Source organism: Tachysurus fulvidraco, chromosome 20 (genome assembly GCF_022655615.1).
Source record: "Tachysurus fulvidraco isolate hzauxx_2018 chromosome 20, HZAU_PFXX_2.0, whole genome shotgun sequence".
Lineage (NCBI taxonomy): Eukaryota > Metazoa > Chordata > Actinopteri > Siluriformes > Bagridae > Tachysurus > Tachysurus fulvidraco.
Window position 1 is genome coordinate 17,093,776 of NC_062537.1, and position 20,865 is coordinate 17,114,640.

At 37.2% G+C, this 20,865-nt stretch overlaps 1 protein-coding gene across 1 annotated transcript; it reads left to right on the forward strand.

Moving 5' to 3' along the window:
• The first annotated feature begins 1,228 nt into the window (after positions 1-1,228).
• Positions 1,229-20,080, forward strand: LOC113661290 (adhesion G protein-coupled receptor F5-like). The gene is given in 15 exon segments (XM_027175339.2): positions 1,229-1,302; positions 2,695-2,732; positions 2,902-3,008; positions 8,356-8,420; positions 8,577-8,713; positions 13,755-13,940; positions 15,182-15,388; positions 15,524-15,673; positions 16,250-16,425; positions 16,524-16,694; positions 17,330-18,676; positions 18,826-18,867; positions 18,967-19,026; positions 19,148-19,211; positions 20,013-20,080. Coding segments are annotated over 15 exon segments (2,892 nt in total).
• Positions 20,081-20,865: the final 785 nt, after the last annotated feature.

Genomic DNA, 20,865 nt, shown 5'->3' on the forward strand with positions numbered 1-20,865 from the left:
CTCTGTAAAAGAGATTATTTATCACAATAATCAAATATGTTATGAATCAGACACTTTCAAGACATACCATTTTAACAATTTTTGGGATACTGGAGTAGTGCCTTTTATGTTAGATATGACATCACTATGCATGGCAAATAACCATTCTAATGGTCAGACCAAGTTAGCCCAAACAATAACTTAATCTATCAGAAAGTTATTCAAAGTAACTTTAAATGTTAGTATGGGAAAGCGAGTTTATATACAAATTATATGCTTTTTAACAATTCCCTTACTGTTATTTGTGTAAGTATTATACAATATAATATATTGTATAATAAGTAGTACATAGTATTATATAATATTATTATATATTATTATTGTAAGGCAGCATTTTATTTAATGAATAAATGCTTCATGAGCAGGTTAAGACATTGCATTGTGGACTGTAATATATAATGCAATATTTTCTCATTTCAGACTTTAGGGTTTTATGCTATCTTTCAATAGCAACATGTGATTCTTAGCTCCTTGTGAGTCTTTCATATGACACTTTTGTAGGAAGGATTCCACTTGACTATAAACACTTGTAAAAAGAACAATATTTATAATCACACTCTCCAGTGTCACCCAAATTTACATTTACATTAACATTTACAGCATTTGGCAGACGCCCTTATCCAGAGCGACGTACTGTTCATACTGTAAGTGCTTAAATCTCTAACATTGAATAAATTAATGCTGGCTCACTAGGTTACATACTTCAGATACCATGAGTTTAAAACAAAGTTACAATGAAAAAGTGTCAAAGGTTGTGTTTTGTTTGTTTGTTTGTTTGTTTGCTTATTTTCTTTTCGTTGTTTTTTAAATGCAAAAGATAAGGAAAGAAGTGCTAGTTGAAGTTCAGGAGAAGTTCATTCCACCACCTTGGTGCCAGAACAGAGAAGAGTCTTGTAGTATACTTGCCTCTTACCCTGAGAGATGGTGGAACCAGTCGAGCAGTGCTGGTAGATCGGAGGGTGCGGAGTGCAATGCGAGGAGTGATGAGGGCTTTGAGGTTGAGCTGGTCCATTTTTGGCTTTATAGGCCAGCATCAGTGTTTTGAGCCTTGTTCCTCTCAAGATTGTTTCCTTATATTATCTCAGTGAGGTTTTCTTTGCCTTAGAATATAGCCTTAGATTGTAGACTACAGAGTAGAATTGATTTTGTTCATCTGGTTTGTGGCACACATTACTGTCAAATGCTACTGATGACCCACTTTAAATTTAAGAAAAGAACCAACATAATCCATGAGAACACATTTGAATGGCTCCTCGACAGCAGGTATAGGATTTGCATGATGCACTTCATGTGTGTAAAGTATAAGACAGTATGCTACCTCAGTTCTGCTTTTAGTGTATAGGAGTGTAGGTGACATTTCTGGGACTCATTTGTTTTGTATAGAATGTGTACACTCTTAAAAAAAAAAAAAGTCCTCCAGTAGTGAGCTATTAACACAGCAACTAATTTTCTGAATTTTTTTAGGAATTCCAGTCTATTTTTGAAGCAGAATGGTATATTAATGAGATGTAAGGTGTATTGTAAAGCAGTGACTAATATCTTGTTTTTTCTTTAAATTAGAGGATGTCTAAATTGTTTTTTTACCCTTATATTACAGAGAAAATGGAATATTCCCTGAGATTTGTTGTTGTTCTGCTTATTTATGGAATAACTCACAAGGTAAATTTTAAACCATTCTACTGCAGAAATGGTAAGAAATTAGACATTTTCAAATTGTATGATGACAGTTCAGTGGTCCTGATTAAATTATATTCCATTATTTTTAAGAATAATGAGTTGTTTCTATTGTGCAGTTCCTTATGTAAGCCTTGCAGACAAGTATTAAAATTAATTTGATTTATTCTTACTGAAAACAAAACCACATTACTTTCCTTGACATACAGTAGCTGGTGATGAAAAACCTGAGAAACAAGAAGATACTGATTAAAATTTCAGGCTTAATATTTAAACAAACAACAGAATGGATATAATTATAAAATGTAGTTTTTGTAACAAACAAATACTGTACAAAAAAAATAAAGTACATATATAAACTGATAAAATACAAATCTAAACTTAAAGGAACTGAACAGATAATAGATGTTAAAATATGTGAAATTTCTCCCAAATCCTCTAGGCTGTTGTAACCCAAACCAATGAAACTACAGTCAACACTACAACTGTGCTAAGCCCAATCTACCAAACTACAGCTGATACAACATCTGCTCCAACCCTAACTAACATAACTACAACTGACACGACAACTGCTCAAACCCTAACTAACATAACTACAGCTGACACAATAACTGCTCAAACCCCAACTAACATAACTACAGCTAACACAACTGTTTCAACCCCAACTAATATAACTACAGCTAACACAACTGCTTCAACCCCATCTAACATAACTATAGCTAACACAACTTTTTCAACCCTAACTAACATCACTACAGCTAACACAACTTTTTCAACCCCAACTAACAAAACTATAACCAACACAACTGCTTTAACCCCAACTAACATAACTATAGCTAACACAACTTTTTCAACACTAACTAACATAACTACAGCTAACACAACTTTTTCTACCCCAACTAACATAACTATAACCAACACAACTGCTCCAACCCCAACTAAAAGAACTACAGCCAACACAATATTTTTTTTTATCCCAAGCAATATAACTACCGTCAGCACTACAACTCCAACCACAAGTATGATTTTAAGCCTTGTTTTTTCTGTTGTCCATTCCAACTATATAGATTTATCCATATTGTGTGAATAAATTTTATTTTTATGGTTTGAACTAAACAATCCACAAATTATTATTTAATGACCCTCTACCTGTTTTTTTTAACTATTGTCATTATTGTTTCTTTACAGTCATTCAATTAAGCTACTCATTGACAATAATGGAAGAATTTGATGCCGCACTTAACAATCAAAGTAGTGACAAGTATATAACATACAACCGTACAATTCAGAGTTCAGTAAGTGTTGTACAATAAAAAATGCTTTCTGATTTCATTTATGTTGCCATTAATTAATATTAATCAAATCAAATCAAATTTTATTTGTTACATACACATACATCCAGGGTACGATATGCAGTGAAATGCTTTATGCAACTGTCTGGTATAAGAATAAAGAATAAAAAAGTATAAAAAAGCAAAAAATAAAATGAGAATAAAATAATAAGAAAGTATAAACTATAAAAGAAAACTATATAAAAAACTATATAAAAATATGAAATATGTGGAGTATATGAAGAAATAACATATATACATATTAATAAATATACATATACGTAAATGTGTATGTTTTTTAAAAGATTGTCCATAAAGTGTCCAGGTGCAGTATGGTGTGTAAAAAGTGTATAAAGTGGTACTGTGCTGTGCAAGTCCAGAGTTAAAGTGTCCTTAGAATGTCCAGGTGAAGTATGGTGTGTGTAATAGTGTATGGAGTGTATAAAATGGCACTGTGCTGTGCAAGTTCAGAGTTAAATTGACATTGACAGTCCAGAAGTAAAGTGTCCATGCATAGGGGTGCATAGAACAGTGGGGATGGAGAGAGAGGTCCAGTGTTAGATCCTGGATGTCTCCTGGTTTAAGATCTGGATGGCCTGCGGAAAGAAGCTTCTCCTCATCCTCTCTGTGTTTGCTTTCAAAGAGCGGAAGCGTTTCCCTGAACGCAACAAAGAAAAGAGTCCATTGTTGGGATGGTTGAGATCTTTTACAATCTTCCTGGCTCTGGTCCGGCACCGCGTGCTGTAGATGTCCTGCAGGTCAGGGAGCTCAATGTGGATGGTATGTTCAGCTAAACGCACCACCCTCTGGAGAGCTCGCCTGTCCTACATGGTGCTGTTCCCAAAGCAGGAAGTGATGTTACCCGTCAGGACGCTCTCAATGGTGCAGGTATAGAAGGTCTTTAGCACCTGTGATGGTAGTTTGAAATCCCTTAAGCGTCTCAGATGGTACAGACGGTTACAGGCCTTCTTCACCAGGGTGTTGATGTGACAGGACCAAGACAGGTCCTGTGTGATGTGAACACCTAGGTACTGGAAACTGTCCACTCTCACTACTGGGGTCCCGTTGATGTTTAGCGGTTGGTATGACCGCTCCTGCTTTGTGCTGAAGTCCACTATCAACTCTTTAGTCTTGCTGACGGTCAGGAGAAGATTGTTCTCCTGGCACCATCTCTCCAGGTTTTTAGCTTCCTGTAAGTAGGCCGTCTCATCATTGTTGGGGATCAGGCCAACCACAATAGTGTCGTCAGCAAACTTGATGATTGTGGTGGAGTTGAAAGTGGCCACACAGTCATAAGTGTACAGTGAGTACAGCAGGGGGCTCAGAACACAACTCTGGGGGGGCTCCAGTGCTGAGAGTGAGGGTGGATGATGTGTGTTTGCCCACCCGTACAGCTTGTGGTCTGTCTGAGTCCCAGGATCTTCAACTTGGAGGTGAGCGTGGAGGGAATTATGGTGTCAAACGCTGAACTGTAGTCCACAAGCAGCATTTTCGCATAATTCCCTTTTCTGCAGTCCAGGTGGCTCATCGTGGTGTGGAGAAGATAAGCAATGGCGTCCTCAGTAGAGCGGTTCTGGCGGTACACAAACTGTAGTGGATCCAGTGTGTCTGGTAGTGATGCAGTGATGAAGACTCTGCCAAGTCTCTCGGAGCTCTTTATCACTACTGAGGTCAGAGCTACAGGGCGTTAGTCATTGAGGCAGGTGGGCTGGGGTTTCTTCGGGACAAGAACAATGGTGGACTGTTTGAAGCATGAGGGGACAACAGACTGTTCCAGTGAAAGGTTGAATATCTCAGTGAACACCAGTGCTAGCTGGTCAGCGCAGACTTTCAGAACTCGACCTGTGATGCCGTCTGGTCCTGCTGCTTTCCTGGTGTTCACTCTCTTGAACGCCCTCCTCACGTCATGCTCCTAGATGGTGAACATGCTTACATCTCCAGCTTTCCAGGACCCTTCTGCTTTGCCTTTTTTTGTTGTTGCCACGCTATTTCGGGTGTATGTTAATTCGGCAAAAGGAGAGACCCTTCGACTTTTCCTTTTTTTTTGCTATTGTTGCACGTTACTCGGTTCGTATAATAATTAATTACATTGTTATATTAAAAACATTGGGGTCGAATTTCCTCTCGCTGTCTAAGGAGCTTTTGCTCCTTTTTGATTGTTTTGTTATACCAGTGGAAGTGCGACAGGGAAGATGTCGCACCAATTCCATAGCACCTCACGTAGGTAACTCAATGCTGGAGGCAAGAGGTGTGCGCCAATAAACCATTTCATGGTTATTTCTTGTCCCTGCATTTTCTTTGCTTACCACACCCACAAAAGAACACCACAGCCATAAAATGTTACTCCTTACCCTAGACCACATACAAAAAGGGCGTAACACAGCTGTTCTATAGTCCGTGATGTTCCATAGTCCCTGCCACAGGCTCCTAGATCTACCATGTTGGAACATTGACTCTGGTTTCCTCCCGTAGTGACTCTTTGCTTCCTTCACAGCTCTGCGCACACTGTAAGGCGCAGAATTGTATTCTTCCATGTCCCAGGTGGCGAGCCCCGTGTTGTAGGCAGCGGAGCGTGATCTCAGAGCGTCGCGGATGGTTTTATACAAACACAGCTTCTGGTTGGGAAACGTTCTGATGGTGGTTTTCTGCACCGTATCATTCGCTAGTTTCCCTACGAATCCCACAACTGCTTCCGTAAACATGTTGACGTCTTCAGAGCTGCGCCTGAACATGTCCCAGTCTGCATCATCCAGAGCGTCCTGCAGAGCTGCCACCGATTGGTCAGTCCAGTGCGACCTCTCTCTGAACTGGAGCTTCCTGTTTCAGCCTATGTTTGTAAACAGGCATGAGGAAGATGGTGGCATGGTCCGTTTTCCCAAATGATGGACGTGATTGTGCCTTGTAGCTGTTCTTAAATGGTGTGTAGCATTGGTCCAGTGTCCTTTTGCCCCTGGTGGGGCAGGTGATGTACTGCTGAAAGTTCAGTAGTGCATGTTTGAGGTTGGCACTCTTAAAGTCTCCCACCACAATGAGCACAGCGTCCCGATGCTGTGTTTGGTGTAGTGTTAGTGTGTTGTGTAAGTCCCATACTGCAGTGTCCGTGTCCGCTTGAGGTGGAATATAAACGGCACTGACTATGACAGAGCTGAATTCCCAAGGTAGATAGAGGGGTTGACATTTGATGGTTAGTAGCTCCAGATTTGGTGTGCAGGAGCATGCAAGAGGAACCATGCTCGCTCTGTCGCACCAGTGGTTGTTCACCATCAGACACACTCCACCACCCCTTGACTTCCCCGACTCCAGTGTTCTGTCCATGCGATGAACCGAGAAAAACTCCGCCGGCTGGATGGCGTGGTCCGGTACCGCAGGGTTCAGCCATGTCTTGGTGAAGCAGAGAAGGTTACAGTCCTGAATGTCCATGTGAAAGTTGACCCTAGCCTTGAGGTCATCGAGCTTGTTTTCCAGAGACTGGACGTTGGCTAATAGGATACTAGGTAAGGGAGAGCGGTGTGCGCGTGCCCTCAGCCTGTTCCTGATGCCGTGTCTCTGTAATATCTTATGATGTCCATCTTCTATAAGTAAAACTGTAGCTATATAAATAAAAATATAAAATAAACAAAAAAGTCAAATTGTAACCGGAGCAGTCGTGACAGCAGCCGAACTCACCGGCACCAACTTGACCACAGACCACAGAATATTATTATTATTATTATTATTATTATTATTATTATTATTATTATTATTATTATTATTATTAGCAGTAGTAGTAGTAGTAGAAGGAAGGAGACGCACTCATACACAGGATAGCTTCAAATGAATTGGGTTTAATAAATGATAAAGACGAACACAGTAAATGACGAGAACTAAAGCAATACAGATGATGACACTTAGCAATGACTAAGGTACATGTAACTAAACGTAACTAATGATTCCACTCTGCCTTTGGCAACACGGCTCACTTTTATAAGACAGACAATGAGACAATTATGATCTGGTGTGGAGACAGGGAGGAGCAGACGAAGGCGGGGCAGACACGTGACAACAACAATAACAATAACAACACATGGCCGAAAGTCCAGGCTGAGCCCTGACAGTACCCCCCCCCTTGAGGCACAGCTCCCGAAGCGCCAAATCCTGACAAGGTCCAGGAGGTGGGGGCACACGGCGAGATAGATAGGGGAAGCAAGGACCACAGCGAAGGCACATGGGGGGAGCAAAGACCACGGAGAGGCCGGTGGGGGGAGTTAAGTGAGGGGAGCCAAGGCACATGGCGAGGTAGGTGGGGGGAGCAGGGCACACGATGGCACAGCCAGAGAAAGCCGAACGACGTCCACGGCTGAGCTTAAGGGTCGAGAAGATGTCCGCATCTGAGCTGAAGGGCCGAGCGAAGTCCACAGCCGAGCTGAAGGGCAGAGCGATGTCCACCGCCGAGCTGAAGGGCCGAGCTACGTCCACAGCCGAGCTAACATGCCGAGCAGCGTCCCCCAATGCACCGCAGCCAAACCCTCACCTCAACAAACTGAGGAAAAGGGAGGATGAGAAAGACCTTCTGCCACGGGACCTGCAACACCCCCCGCGGATGAAGTGAGATGACGTCCTCCTCAGTAGAATCGGAAATGGAGCAGCGTCCCTCAACGGAACAAGGTGCTGGTCGATGCCGCAGGGCCCCAGAAAAAAAAAGGAAAAAAGGTCCAGAAAGACTGATGGAACAGTCTGGGGGAGACGACAATTAAAATAGATCCAGGAAGACTGACGGAACAGTCCAGGGAGAGACAACGATTAAAATGGATCTAGGTAGACTGACGGAACACTCCGGCATTGCCTTTTTGCAACACGGCTCACTTTTATAAGACAGACAATGAATCAGTTGTGGAGACAGGGAGGAGCAGACGAAGGAGGGGCAGACACGCGACAACAACAATAACAATAACACATGGCTGAAAGTCCGGGCTGATCTCTGACAGTAGTAGTGTTGTAATATGTAATACAAACTTCCACTATCACTTTTTAAACTAATTATACTGCAGGGGATGAATGCAGGAATCTGTCAGAAGGTGTGCAGCACTATTTTTTAACAGATCAAGTTATTCTGCTCTGTGTTCCAGGTGGTGTGTTATGCACCCCCCGCGATAAATTATTTACATGTAACAGCACTGTCTACTATAACATCAAAGCTTATTGGAGGTAGTGTAGTGCCTATAATAATACAATGGATTAACATTATATTCCTCCTTATCATGTGACCCATGTGAATTATCATGTAAACACCCTTATTCCTTACATGTGACATGATTTTTTTTTATACTTTCAGATTGATCAAAGTTACAGAATTGTACAGGGCTATCAGCCCAACTCTGCAACTGTGACTGGCTTCAGGTGATTTTATTTATTGTAATCTAATACTTAGATGTTTTAGATCTCCATCTATTCTGTAATCTCCAATGAATTAAGAAAAACATAGAGTTGTTTTAATAATTTATTTGAAATTACACTCGCAATATTCTGTTTTTTGTTTTGTTTTTTTCCAAACAGGGCTGGCAGTGTGATTGCAGATTTCACAATTAAGTCAACAGCTGCTTACCCTGATTTGCAATTAGCGAATAAACAACTTGTTCAAGTTCTCAGATCAAATGGATTTATTGTGAACGATAATGCAGTCTTTCAAAATGGTAGATGCTTCTTCTTCTTCTTCTTCTTCTTCTTCTTCTTCTTATTATTATTATTATTATTATTATTATTAATGGTGCTTGCTAAAGCAACATACTTATTCTCTTGCATACTTATTAATGGTGCTTGCAAAGCATCATTATTGTTATTCTGCATACTTATTATTAATGGTGCTTGCTAAAGCAACATTCTTATTATCTTGCATACTTACTAATGTGCTTGCCAAAGCACATTCTTATTCTCTTGAATACTTATTATTATTATTATTATTATTATTATTATTATTATTATTATTATTATTATTATTATTATTCCGGGCACTTTTTCGGCACATAACTTGTCCCGCAGCTTTTGTCCTAGACCCATAAATGAGGTGTCAAATCGACCGGATCATTGAGGAGAGATGTGCTATGACTTTTCACATTCTTATTCTCTTGAATACTTATTATTATTATTATTATTATTATTATTATTATTATTATTATTATTAATGTGCTTGCAAAGCACATTCTTATAATCTCTTACATACTTATTATTATTAATGTGCTTGCTAAAGCACATTCTTATTCTCTTGCATTATTATTATTATTATTATTATTATTATTATTATTATTATTATTATTATTATTCCGGACACTTTTTCGGCACATAACTTGTCCCGCAGCTTTTGTCCTAGACCCATAAATGAGGTGTCAAATCGACCGGATCGTTAAGGAAAGATGTGCTATGACTTTTATAAGCAATCCGACCAACAATGTTCACACAGCGGACGAAAAAGCGGCAAAAAAGTCCCATAGAAATGAATGGGAAAATCTTAAAATTCAAGCGAAATCAAAAAAAGGTTTTCTAATTTTTTTTAGCACAACATGGACATGTCATATATCAAAACACTCAGCACGATGAGGGGAACTGACATCACGTGTAGCCCCGCCCCCAAAATTAGCGAAATAAAAAATTTAGCACAACATGGACATGTGACATATCAAAACACTCAGCACGATGAGGGGAACTTGCCACGTGCAAGCACATTCACATTTTCTTAAGGAAATGTACCATTCTAGTTAATGTGCTTGCAAAGCACATTCTTATTCTCTTGCATACTTCTTCTTCTTCTTTTTTTTCCGTACACTTTTTCGGCGTGTAACTTGTCCCGCAGCTTTTGTCCTAGACCCATAAATGAGGTGTCAAAACGACCGGCTCATTGAGCAGAGGTGTGCTATAGTTTTAATAAGCGATCAGAATTTCAGAATTCCCAGTATGGAAGCTCAAAGGGGTGTTTTTTCCCCATAGACTTGAATGGGGAATCTCTCTGTAGACGTGCTAACATCCAAAAGAGGGCAGCAGACACCAGTGAATGTGTTTAAAGGTCTTTAAAGCTTGTTGATATATTTCACAGTGAGCTTCAGTTTCATTTCATATATATATTGTGGGATCGTCCCCTATTTTCATGATTTTCGTTTGATTCGTTAGGCCCTGGACTACAAATCTGACGGCTCAGAGTATTTTTTTAAGCCTCCTAGGACAAGTGAGAGCCGAAAAGAAAAGGACGGAAGTGAACTGCTGTGTGTTTCGGTCAGAAACGCATTTTGGATTAAAACGTTTTGGATTAAAAGGCTTACATATTCCAGTTCCTTAGACGCTTGGGGATTTTTTACAAGCATTTGTTTTGGAAAATAAAGTGAGAGCCGAAAACAAAGGACAGAAGTGGATTGCTGTTTACAGATTTGGGTCAGAAACGCGTTTTGGATTAAAGCGTTTTGGATTAAAAGGCTTACATATTCCAGTTCCTTAGACTCTTGGGGATTTTTTAACAAGCATTTGTTTTGGAAAATATTACCGCAGTGAAGAAAGGGGAGCGTTTAATCGTAAGTAACCGACTGGATTAGTGCCGCCTAGTCAACTTGGATTAAATTAGTATGATGTCTATAAATCATATTATGCTTTGTGTGTGGGCTTAATAAAATACTGAGAGTCTAAGCTTTCAAACGATATAAAATTTAACTGTGTATTTAGAGGATTTAATGCTTAAAACTAGTGGTGGTTTGCCGTGGACGGCACTGCAGTCACGTATGTTGTTGTTTCTGCCATTTGTATAACCTTTTGTTGTTTTCAACAAATCAGTGTAGTTTTTATAATTTTTTATTTCAGTTTAAACTAATGTACTTTTAAGAGCACCAACGGCTCTTTTAAGAGCCACCCATTAATTCAAATTAAGCACATTTTTTTCTTTGTCTCCGCTCATTACATAATTATTTTTTAAACATATGACACATGAACATCACAAAGAATGATAAGAATGACTGTACTATAATAAAGCTTGGGTACTGGTAGACACGCCATTCTTCACATTAGTGAATTAATACATAAAACCGCAAAGGCTTTCTCATGTTCCTGGATGGCCTAGTGGATAGCGAATCTGTTTAGCATGCAGAGATTCGGGGTTTGAATCCATCCTTGGACAGTATTTTTTTTTCTAAAACTTTATAATAAAGGTTCATTAGTTGACATTAGTTACCACATTACTTAACATGAACTAATAATGAACTGCACTTCTACAGCATTTATTAATTTTGTTCATGTTAATTTCAACATTTACTAATACATTATTAACACCGTGTTAACATTACTTAATATACTGTGAACTAACATGAACAAAGAATAAACTTTATTTTAACAAAGATTACTAAATACAATAATTTATTGCTCATGGTTAGTAAATGTTAGTTAATACATTACATTTGAACTAATGATCCTTATTGTAATGTGATTATATTTTTTCCCAGTAGTTAATATACTGTGAACTAACATGAACAAAGAATAAACTTTATTTTAACAAAGATTACTAAATACAATAATTTATTGCTCATGGTTAGTAAATGTTAGTTAATACATTACATTTGAACTAATGATCCTTATTGTAACGTGATTATATTTTTTCCCAGTAAAATCACTGGTTGATGCTTTAGTTCAAGATCATGGCGCTTGTTTCAGGAAAAGATAAATGCATTTTCAGGTGTGCTCTTTTGTTGCAGGTGAGAAACTAGTCTGCAAATATAACCATAGTAACTGTGCAGCCATACCCTAGCAACCATGTAGTGCACCTTACGAACCATATTGCAATATAAAGAAGCCATATCTCAGTTACACAACATAAAACACTCAGCACGATGGGGGGAACTGACGTCACATGCAAGCACATTCACATTTTCTTTAGGAAATGTACCGTTCTAGTTCTGCTTCTTCTTCTTCCGGACACTTTTTCAGCACGTAACTTGTCCTGCAGCTTTTGTCATAGACCCATGAGTGAGATGTCAAATTGACCGGCTCATTGAGGAGAGGTGTGCTATGGTTTTTATAAGCGATCCGACCAACGATGTTCGCACAGCGGACGAAAAAGCGGCCAAAAAAGTCCCATAGAAATGAATGGGCAATTCCTAAAATTCTAGCGAAATCAAAAATTTAGCTCAACATGGACATGTAATATATCAAAACACTCAGCACAATGAGGGGAACTGACGTCACATGTAGCCCCGCCCCCAAAATGAGGGAAACAAAAAATTTAGCACAACATGGACATGTGACATATCAAAACACTCAGCACGATGAGGGGAACTTGCCACGTGCAAGCACATTCACATTTTCTTTAGGAAATGTACCGTTCTAGTTATTATTATTCTTCTTCTGGACACTATTTCGGCGCATAACTTGTCCTGCAGCTTTTGTCCTAGACCCATAAATGAGGTGTCAAATCGACCGGCTCATTGAGGAGAGGTGTGCTATGGTTTTTATAAGCGATCCGAGCAACGATGTTCGCACAGCGGACGAAAAAATGGCCAAAACAGTCCCATAGAAATGAATGGGCAATTCCTAAAATTCTAGCGAAATCAGAAATTTAGCCCAACATTGACATGTCATATATCAAAACACTCAGCACGATGAGGGGAACTTGCCATGTGCAAGCACATTCACATTTTCTTTAGGAAATGTACCGTTTTAGTTCTGCTTCCTCTTCTTCTGGACACTTTTTCAGCGTGTAACTTGTCGTGCAGCTTTTGTCATAGACCCATGAATGAGGTGTCAAATCGACCAGCTCATTGAGGATAGGTGTGCTATGACTTTTATAAGCGATCGGGATTCCAGAATTCACAGTATGGAAGCTCAAATGGGTTTTTTCCCCATAGACTTGAATGGGGAATTCTTAAAATTCTTTTGTTCTCTCTGTAAATGTAAATCACACTCTCAATACATGTAACTATCAACTCCACATTATCAATCTAATGATTCCACAAGTATTGGCCCCCAGTCAATACGCGTTTGTCCAAAAGTATTGGCACCCCACCAGATATTCATGTGACATCATGTGTAGCCCCGCCCCCAAAAACTGTTCTATGCAGTATAATAAGTACAATTCCATAATGACTGCAGTTTTAACATAAATATCAAAACACTTAGTAGTCACTTTTGTCCAAATGTATTGGCACTCCACCGGGTATTCACGTGACGTCATGTGTAGCCCCGCCCCCAAAATGCTGTTCTATGCAGAATAATAAGTAGAATTCCATAATGACTGCAGTTTTGACATAAATGTCAAAACACTTAGTAGTCATTTTTGTCCAAAAGTATTGGCACCCCACCAGGTATTCACGTGCAAGTATTATTCACATTTTCTTCAGGAAATGTACCCTTCTAGTTATTATTGTTGTTGTTGTTGTTTGTTGTTGATGATGATGTTTTTTTTAGTTAAATAGATTTATAATTAATCACTGAGGGTCATTGATTTGTTGCAGCAGTGCCACACACAACTACTGTAATTAGGACAAAGTAGGATGTAAGAACAATGCATGGAAGACATTACTGCACACATAAGGCCATAACTACATAATTAAAATTAACAATGATAAAGAAGTTAATGAAGAAGTGCAGTTAGTGAAGAAGTAATATAGCATCTCTGGTTATACTAAATATTGCAACTCTATTAACTTTAAAATCTCTTTTAACCTCCAATAACTATTAATTATATTAACCTCTATCTTTTCTATGCAGTGAAAGGTGGACTATATAAGAACAGTGGTAATATATATCCTGGATCAAGTCTCACACTGACATGCACACTTTTACCAACAAATGGCATCACATGGACCTTGAATAGGAATCAACTGTCACAATCGAATAAATATACAATGAATAACACTGGTCTAATTGTGAACGATGTCGTTCCCAGTGACAGCGGTAAGTCAGAAACCATTCTGTTAACTACATTAATGAAACACGGTCCACTAGTTAACAAATTTATTATTTTATGATGAAATACATCAATATATTAATTGGTAATAAAATAATAAATATCTGAAACTAGAAAGGTCCAATTTAACTATTTACTTAATAATGCCTACAAATGTTAGTGGCAAAAGACAGAAAATGCCCCTAAAAACAAATTAGATTCTGGTTAATCCATTCCTCATTTTCCACCAGCCTTTATTATCACCAAATATACATTACAGAGGAATTATTTTCTTCACAAACCCCAACTGAGGAGGTTGGGGTCAGAGTGCAGGGGCAGCTATGATACAGCGCCCCTGGAGCAGGGAGGGTTGAGGGCCATTCTCAAGGGCCTAGCAGTGGCAGCTTGGCAGTGCTGGTGCTTGAACCTTGATCCTCTGAGTAACAACCCCTGCCATAATAGTGGAACATTCAAGTAACAGAACTAAACAAATAAAAATTTAAAAAAGGAAAGTTTTTTAAATTATCTATAAAATGTAATTTAATATGTATGTGAGGAAAAAGTAAGGACACCCCCACATTAATTTGCACTTAAATTGAATAAAATTACCTACAGGTGTACAACATTAGGTGCAAATTATTAGAACATTGTTACAGAGGATCTTAAAACCTAAGGCAGTTAGTTTGGTTTGCTATTAACTGTTGAAGTGAGAAGGATTCACCATGGTGAGATGCAAAGTGCTCTCTGAGGCCTTCAGAAAGAATATTGTTGATGCTTATGAATCTGGTAAAGGATATAAAAGAATATAAAATGAATTTGTAATCAGTATTCCACTGTCCAGAAAATGGTTTACAAATGGAAAACATTTAAAACAACTGTCATCATGGCCAGGTCAGAACAGCCAAGTAAATTCACCCCAAGACTAGATCACAAGATGCTTAAAAAAGTTAGTTTGGACAGACGGGTCTAAAATTTAATTATTTGCACACCAAAACAGGGGGCATGTTTGACGTAAACCAAATACAGCATTTCAGAAAATGAACCTCATACCAACTGTGAAACATGGAGGTGGAAGTGTTATGGTTTGGGGATGCTTTGCTGCAGCAGGACCTGGTCAGCTCATCATCATATAATCTACTATGAATATTTAATGGCGTGTCCTAATTATTTAACATGACTATATACAGTAGATTATGTTTGAAACACATTATTTTATTCTTATAGTGCTGGTTTTGTCTCTTCTTTCTAGGTGAATATGCCTGCAGTACAATAATAAACTCTATGCCCAATATTAACTATCAGTTCATTACTATTCAGCCATACCCCAATATCCAAGTAACCAGTGACAAAGTTGTACCATGTGAGAATACAACAATCCCACTTCAGTGTTGTTTTCAGGGGATTTATGGAGTGAGTTTATATGTTAACTCCAGAGTTTGCAGCCAATCATCAACAGGTTATATAATTTTTTTATATATGATGTGTGCTCATGAATATATCAGCCTAACTCAAGATCTGACTGAAAAACTGTAATTAAACACTATGTAAGAAGCTGACTCCATTTTTATTTACCATTTAATAGTCTCTGCAGGCTCATCATCATGTTTATCATGTAACTATGATAGTAAAAAACAGGACTGCCAGACTGTAGACCTAAACATACAGGTAACATGTCAACTAACATCACCTATGAACGGAAACAGTTATCCAGCGAGCTCCACGATACGTATAACGAACACTGGTGTGTAATCCTTGATTTTTCATTACATTACCTCCCAGAGCCATAATAATCCTAACATACTGTACTGTATATGCATTTGTAATATGTGAAATGTGAAAACATACATCTTTCATCTTCTGTAATAGTTAGTTAGTAGTCCATTAGTTTGTTCTCGTATTCAGTATGCATATCATCTATATAATTGCATAGGTGTGGATTTAAAGAAACCAATTAATTAACTTTCATTTCATTTTAATTTTTGTTTTAAAACTTGTTTTTGGCCACTTTTGATGCTGCTTTCTGTTACATACAAATCGTATTAATTTTTCTACCCTGAGACTAAATTCACCTAATGTGAAATTGCAAATTAAGCTTCATTAATAATTCTGTTTTTAAAAGCTATAAACACTTCCAGCAAAATGAAGAAATCATTGTCCTTAATGTAAAGCAAAAAAATGTTTCTAATAATTTGAATTGACATTTGAATTGCAAATTAGTTTGAGTGTTCAGAGTGAATATTGTACTTCCAGCTTATTTAAAAAACTTTGTATAAAACAAACAAATAAAAAAATAAATCCACATCTTTCTTTTTTTTAGAATTTAACTGCTATAATGATGCATTTGGAGCTGGAAATGTGAGCGCAATACAAACCATTAACTGTACTGGAGACTTTGCTGGCTTTCAAGTAGCTCAGTGTAGTTCACATGGCTGGAACATTATAGAAAACAATTGTGTTCTTCGTGCCATCCAACAGTTCAAAGATGAAGCCAAGGCAATTTGTTTTTTTCTTACTTCCATAAAAATAATGAAAAAATAATCTTAGTTGTGTAATTTGTGTTTGCTTCTTTATAAAGGTTTGTGCTTCTGTAGAATTTACAGGTAGGAGACATCAAGACTTTTATGGACAGGTTCAGTGGTAATGTTACATCACTGACTGAAAACATCACTGACTCGACAGCAACCATAATAGCAGTTGTAGACGTACTAACCATCGTTTCAAATCTCTCACTAACAACTTCAATCGACCAACCCATTATGGAGGTACAGTATGTACAATAAACTCACCTTTGTTTAGAATATAATTGAATCTTGTCAATATGCTATTTTGATATGCATAAATAAATGTCTTTACAATATGCATAAACAAATGTCTTTACAATATGCATAAACAAATGCCTTTACACCTCAAATGAATCAAGCAACATGTGTGAGACTGACAACCATAAAGAAAAAGATTACTTCCGGTTATTGCTGATAAAGATCTACTGAATCCTATGATGTACTTAATTTTTTTAACTTTTTCCATGTTTCCATTTTTGTTAAAAATAATAATAGCAAAGTATAAGAAGACTTGTGTTGTTCATCTGAGGTTGTATTTATCTTATATTAATACCTGCCAAGGACCAGATGATTTATTATTATGTTCTGATACATAAAATCATAGAATTCAAAATTTCTTTTCCTCATAACAGTACAGTATACAGTATATATAATAAAGAGAAAAAAGTAAATAGAAATATATGGTTGTATAAATCATTTTATACAATCTGCACCAGCATATTGCTGTTGTTGGAAAGAACGAAATACATTTTACGGTGCTTAATCATTATTATTTAGTGATGAAATATTTCAAGATGCTCAGATGTGTTGTGTATAATGTATAATTTAATTTCAAGGATGTCCTAAACACAACCAATGCTGTTGGATCAGATGGTGCACTGGACTCATGGCTACAGATAAACAACAACAATGCATCCATGAATGCCAGCTCTGAACTTCTAAAGTCAACTGAAAATTTTGGAAGCAGGCTCCCTAATACAAGCTTCAATATAAAAATAGGGTCTACGTCTCTCAATAAGACTAACATTACTACTACTTCCTTCTTGGAAGAATTTGGTATCAATTTAACAACACAAATAAGTATTCCTGAGATTACCCCACCAACGTTCATCACCGTCATAGTTTCTCCAGCATTTAACAACATCTTACCTGTTCGAAATCTGACCTACAATGACAGCAGTCAGACTGACACCAAGATCAATGGAGACATAGTCATGATTAAAGCAAATTCAAGAATTAACAACATCTCTCTCTCTTTTGATGTCATAAATAAAGCATTAGGAAACCCTCAGTGTGTCTTCTGGAACTTTAGTCTTCTGAATGGTGTTGGTGGATGGGACTCGACTGGATGTCAGTTAAAGCTATTAGGGAATGAAACTGAAAGATACACATGTGAGTGCAATCACACAACCTCTTTTTCAATCCTGATGTCACCATTTAACCTGGATAACTTAGACTTAAACTATATAACCTACATTGGTGTTGGAATCTCAATGGGCAGCTTGGTTTTGTGCCTCATCATTGAAATCATTATATGGAAATCAGTGACAGGAAATGACACATCCTTCATGCGACATGTCGCCATAGTCAACATCGCTGTCTCCCTCCTGATTGCTAACATTTGCTTCATCAGTGGAACAGCTGTTGTTAAACTAGAAGGTCCATGCAGTACAGCGACATTCTTCATGCACTTCTTTTATCTCGCCCTTTTCTTCTGGATGTTTCTGTCAGCACTTTTGCTCCTCTACCGCACCCTCATGGTCTTTTCCAGAATGACCAGAGGAGCAATGATGGCCATAGGCTTCACTGTCGGCTATGGAGCCCCATTAATCATAGCTGTCGTTACTGTGGCATCTACAGCTGGAGGCAAAGGATACATTCAACAAGGTTACAATTGTTGGCTGAACTGGAATAAAACAAAGGCTCTCCTGGCATTTGTGATTCCTGCTCTGACGATTGTAGCTATAAACTTCCTGGTGCTTATTGTGGTTCTGTGTAAGATCTTGAGGAGAGGAGTTAATGCTTCTGTTCAGCCAGATGAGAAACATCCCCTAGTGGTCATTGCTAAATGTGTGGCGATTTTAACACCTCTCTTTGGTCTAACGTGGGGATTCGGCATTGGGACCTTGGTGTCAAATAACTTAGGAGTTCATGGGGTGTTTGCATTCTTTAATTCACTGCAGGTATGAAAGTCGGTTTTATTTCAAATTACATTTTTCTGTAATTCTAATTGCACATAGAAATTGTTTTATAATTTTATACAATTACCAAAACTTCTACATAAAGTGTTTATGAAGTAAATGTTATAAATATCTAAATTGTCTCTTTTAAGGGTTTCTTTATTTTGCTGTTCGGTACATTACTGGATAGTAAGGTACATGTGCACTTGGTCTTTACACAAATCTTCACTTTTTAAACTGTTCTTTTTAAACACATAAATAATGCTTCAATATTGAATATGTTTTGGTCGTAGGTCCGAGAAGCGTTAGCTGGAAAGTTTTCACTGAGGAACTTAAGCTCAAATCGCACAAGGGTAAATATATTTTATGAAACATTTGCTTGGGTGTTCTTTAAAAATAATTAAATAAATATAGTTATTTTAATCTAAAATGAACCACTACTTAAATTCCATGATGGATGTGTCTGAATTACAGAGTACAAGTGCAGGGCCATCATCCTCAAGTGGAATTAATTTCATTCAGAGGTTACGGAGAAGAAGTATGTAAACAAGCTGAGGATAAATCTGCACTTTGAATTTACCTGTTTTATTCATTCATTACTATTTTTTTGGCGGTAATCATAACTCCAAACTCTATTTTTATCTGAATATTTTTAAAATTATTAAATAACTTTATTCAATCTACTTGATCTAAGATTGTGGAAATGATATGATCTGGTAATAAATAAATCAATAAATCAGTATATACTATTTCAACTTATTTGCTGAAAAAACTTTCTGTATCTTGGGTTGCATATCGTTTTCCACTGCGCAGTTTATTCTCATAAAATATATGAGCCAGAACAATGTTTGTTTTTAATACTAATTAAAAAGATTTACAAGTAGCAAATACTGGCTATAACTAGCTATTAATTTTTTACTTCAATTGAGTGACTTTAGTTCACCATCTTTGCTGGAACTGTTAGGGAATTCTGTTCTGGTGAGCAAAAATTAAATTTCCTAAACACAGTTAACATGAAGATAACACATCATTTGGCAACTTCTAACTGAGACTATCTTCATCTCTGTAGGTCACTAATTTAATTCATATTTGAGTCATAAATGTTATAATATAAATCTTCATGTTCATTGTTCCATCCCACATTCTGTAAAAATGCTATAAATTCTTAATAATCTTTGATATTTTTTTATATTGTAAACAAAATGTATTGACAAATTCAAATTTTGTGTATTTGATTTCACTTTTGCAATTTTTTGCAATCTTCAGTACATTTCTGTTATGTGAGTTTTATCATAAACCATGTCTGTGAGTGTTACCTGAATATTTTGGTCTTTTGCAGATGTGTACAATGTCTCAAATGGATAAATTTTGTCTTCAAGCAACACAAATGCATCTGCTGATGGTTAAGGAGCTGCAACTTTTTAACAAATTTAACAAATGTTTAATTAGGTTTCAAAATCACATCTAGTTAAGTTGAATATTTTTATGGTAAATAATCAAGTTGAGGAAGTGAATAATTGAAGATAATGAGCCTTAAAATTCTTGGGATGGGATTCATGGAATGAAATCTTTTGCCAGATTTTTTGACAAATAGTTTTAGAAATCATACCAAATACATTTAAGCTAAAGTTCATACACACTATTATTTGTTATTATTTCTTTATTCCCATTGAGCTTAGACAAAGTAAATGTAGTTTCCTGAATTTTATTTTGATGACATTTTCCATTTGATCAAATCTAATTGTAACTGAAGAAAATTGAAAGAAATCAACAATATTTAAATAATAAATAGAAAATCAAAGATTTTTAAATATTGTCCTTGTTTATTTTCAGTGTTTGATATTTCTTTTATGTAATATACAAGCCCCTATCCTTTATTTTTTTTATGGAAACCTATGTTTGCTCTCCAGTTCCAGTTAATTCATATTTCACTTCATTCATTCTTTTAACTAACATTTACACTGATTGGTTGTCATGGCTGAAGCACCTGCCTCGTTCCCCGACCAACACCAGATGGAACATTCGCCTGAGTACTAGGCGTTTCCAGACTGCATCTCCCATCTTCCTGGTTTCTGACTTTTTGCTTTGCTCTGATTTACGTTTGTTTGCCACCTGACCTTCTGCCTATGTTACTGATTCTGATTTCTGCCTCACCTGCGTTGTTGTGTTTGCTGACCCTGACCTAAGCCTGT